The sequence below is a fragment of the Corvus brachyrhynchos genome, unplaced genomic scaffold, assembly GCF_000691975.1.
Source record: "Corvus brachyrhynchos isolate BGI_N302 unplaced genomic scaffold, ASM69197v1 scaffold4, whole genome shotgun sequence".
NCBI classification, from domain to species: domain Eukaryota; kingdom Metazoa; phylum Chordata; class Aves; order Passeriformes; family Corvidae; genus Corvus; species Corvus brachyrhynchos.
This window is the reverse complement of record NW_008237878.1, coordinates 1,548,825-1,552,183: the sequence shown is the minus strand read 5'-3', so window position 1 is coordinate 1,552,183 and position 3,359 is coordinate 1,548,825. Positions and strand designations below refer to the sequence as shown.

The window sequence follows — 3,359 nt, the reverse complement described above, 5'->3', positions numbered from 1 at the left end:
GAACGGCCGAGGAGCTCCAGCCCTCCAGAACTGAGGCGCAGCGCCACAGCCGCGGGTTCCTCCGAAGCCAGCCCAAAGCTGCAGCCTGGCTGGGAGGAGATGCCGTGGTAAATGGGGTAACAAGCGCTGTTTTCCAGAGCTTGCTGAAAAACCTGCCGAGTTCCACCAATCCCTTTCTAAACTGAGGGCAAACCCACCAGCCTTCCGTGACCTAAGGAGAAACAACCGAAACGGAGGGAAAACACGCTCGCTGCAGGAAGGGGAAAGGATCTTACTTCATTCTGTGGAGAGAAAACAAACAAACAAACCCACACAACCACAAAAGCAACCAACTCCCCTCCGCCCCCCCCCAAAAAAAAAAAAACCACACCCACAAAAAACCCACTACATAAAACCCACCAAAAAAATAAAATTTAAAAAGCCACCAAACACTAAACCCACCCCAAAGGCCAACACCAAAATACCAAGATGAAATTTATTTGCAACAGATTGGATTTGATAATACACTGCATTGAAGCCTTCCAAACAGACAGGACTTTGCACTCAGTGTAAGCCAGGACAGTTCCAGACTATGTCAGATCACTGTTTAAGCAGCGGTATATAAAAAGATTGTATCTTTCTATGTTACAGAACGTTCTCTTCAGGAGCACGGCGCTTCCAGCTCAGAGGTCGCATTTTTCTTAGCAATGCTAGAGTTGAACTAAGATTTTTCCTAACAGCAGCAGCTACAAAGAGCGTGGGGGAGGGAAGTATCTCAGCCCTACTTGATTACAGTTTCTTAGTGACAGACTGCGAACAGCAGCAGTTTAAATCAGGTTCTTCAGAGAATCTGGGGAACCAACCAAAATTCTTCAACCTCATGCAAAGCAGCCACCTCCTCTCCATCAATTGTCTTCTGCAGGAAACCTCCTCCTCCGAGCAATTTCACCCACCACTTTATTCCTTCCATGTTCAGAGTAAAGTTTTCCAGGCTGCTTTTTTCCCCCATTTGGTCATTTTTTTCTAATAACATTATTTAAGTAATCTGGAAGTGATGTATAGATGTAGATGTATGTGACCGAGGAATATATCCTATGATTAAAAAAAACACTAACCAACAAAGAAAAAAACATCAGAAAAAAAGAAACCGAAAAGGGATTATTATCCCGTTGTAAAGACAGGAGATGGGGAGAGAGAGAAGAAACTAATTTGTGTTGGGTAATTGCAGAGAGATTTTGAGTTATAGAAGAGTACTGTAGCTAGAGGGAGGAAGCATTGCCATTCCCCCTCTCCTTTAAGCAGTTTCCCAGTTATCAGATGGAAAAAGCAACTAAAATATTGTCCTACCTCAGACTCTGGAGTTTCCTCTTGTGGCAGTAAGGGTGACAACAGAAATGAAAAGACTTCTAGTATGTTATGGCTTGCACTGATCTCAGTAAGGGTGAGGATTAAAACCCATCAGAAACTACCAGATAAGCTACATAGGGAAACAAAAACAGAGTTGAGGAACATCAAGCATGCACCATAGAACTGTTAAGGTTGGAAAGGACCCTTGAGATCAGAGAGCCCAACTGGTAACCTAGCACTGCCAGGTCCACCACTGAACCATATCCCTTAAGCACCACACCTACTTATTTTTGAAATCCCCCCAGGGATGGTGACTTCTCCACTTCCCTGAGCAGCCCGTTCCAGCGCTGTTTTGTTGAAGACATTTTTCCTAATAGCCAATCTAAACCTCCCTGGCACAACTGGAGGCTGTTTGCTCTTATCTTATTGCTTGTTACTTGGGAGGAGAGAGCAACACCCACCTGGCTACAGCCTCCTTTCACATAATTGAGTGATAAGGTCTCCCTTGAGCCTCCTCTTCTCCAATCAGTTATTACTGCCTTTACAGCTGCTCCTTGTAAGACTGATGCTCCAGACGCTTCAACCATCTTAATTTCCCTTCTCTGGACACGCTCTGGCATCTACCAGCACTCCAGTAAGGAGAACTCATGTTATTTTCTCTCTACACATAAACATTTCCATGACAAAAGCGGGTAACTTCAAGGACTAAAACATGAGAATTCACTGTGCTATCAGGAGGCAATGGTCTGACCTTTTCAGGCATCTGCCATGGGCAACAGTAAGTGACAATGAGCCATGTTTTGTTCGACAGTTTGGCTTGTCACCTCATAAAGCCGAAACAGAAACATCTGCAAATCCTGAGGGGGGTGGAAAAAGAAGAGGAATAACTGTAAATCCAACTGGTCTTTACAGGAACCAGCTTTGGCACGCGGAGCCTCTGGGCATTGACGCGGTTCGGCCGCGCGGTGGCGGCACCGGCCCCGCCACGGGCCGGGGTGGGACGGGGCGCCGCCCGCGCCCACCGCACCATTTTTTTGCTGCGGGTTGTGTCGGAACAGCAGCCGGGACAGCCCAGCTGGTGATGGAACTGTGGCGCAGCACGAGTCCAACTCACAGCAGGAGCAGAGCAGTATTTCATAGAACAGTCTAGATTGGAAGGGACCTTAAAGCTCATCTTGTTCCAAGCCCCTGCCATAGGCAGGGACACCTTCCACTAGACCAGGTTGCTCCAAGCCCCATCCGATGTGGCCTTCAACATTTCTGGGATGGGGCAGCCACAGCTTCTCTGGGCAACCTGTACCAGTGCCTCACCACCCTCACAGTATAGAGCTTTTTCCTAATATCTAATCTAAACCTACTCTTTATGTGAAGCATTCCCCCTTGCCCTGTGACTCCACGCTCTTAAGTCTCTCTCCATCTTTCCTAAGAGTTCCCTTCAGGTACTGGAAGGTCACAGTTAGGTCACCCCAAAACCTTCTCTTTTCCAGGTTGAACAATCCCAGTTCTCTCAGCCTTTCCTTATAGCAGAGGTGCTCCATCCCTCAAATCATCTTGGCATCTTGGTGGCCTCTTCTGGACTGTTTCCAATCCTATGCTGTGGCCCCAGAGCTGGAGGCAATGTTCCAGGTGGGTCTCACCAGAACAGAGGGACAGAATCCCCTCCCTCCCCTGCTGCCCACAGTGCTTTGGATGAAGCCCAGGACACAACTGGTTTTCTGGGCTGCCAGCACACATTGCTGGCTCATGTCCAGCATCTCCTCCACCAGCACCCCCGAGTCCTTCTCAAAACACAAACTGACCTATCAGCTAACTTAGTTTTATTCACAACTATGCCTGAACAGGCCTAACAACTGAGTTGACAAAAAACGCTTGCTTTTAGTAACATAATTTGAGAATAGGAGTAAGTTAAAGGAGGACCAAGTTACTGAACTGGCACACAGTGGCACGAAATCTTCATGAGAACATGTTGGCAAAACAATTGCTCTCTGATTCCCACAGCAGGGCCACTTAGAGCACTCTTAGAGCACTCTTTC

At 47.3% G+C, this 3,359-nt stretch overlaps 1 protein-coding gene across 1 annotated transcript in view; it reads right to left on the bottom strand.

Annotated features, from left to right (window-relative positions):
• The window catches only part of RFT1 (RFT1 homolog), a 12,599-nt gene extending 10,243 nt beyond the window's left edge, over positions 1 to 2,356 (bottom strand). Inside the window, exons 1-3 of the mRNA XM_017732289.1 lie at positions 2,237 to 2,356; positions 1,327 to 1,428; positions 198 to 281 (exon numbers count right to left, since the gene is read on the bottom strand). Of these exons, the coding sequence (XP_017587778.1) occupies positions 198 to 281; positions 1,327 to 1,428; positions 2,237 to 2,356 (306 nt within the window). The remainder of the gene's footprint in view (positions 1 to 197; positions 282 to 1,326; positions 1,429 to 2,236) is intronic.
• Positions 2,357 to 3,359: the final 1,003 nt, after the last annotated feature.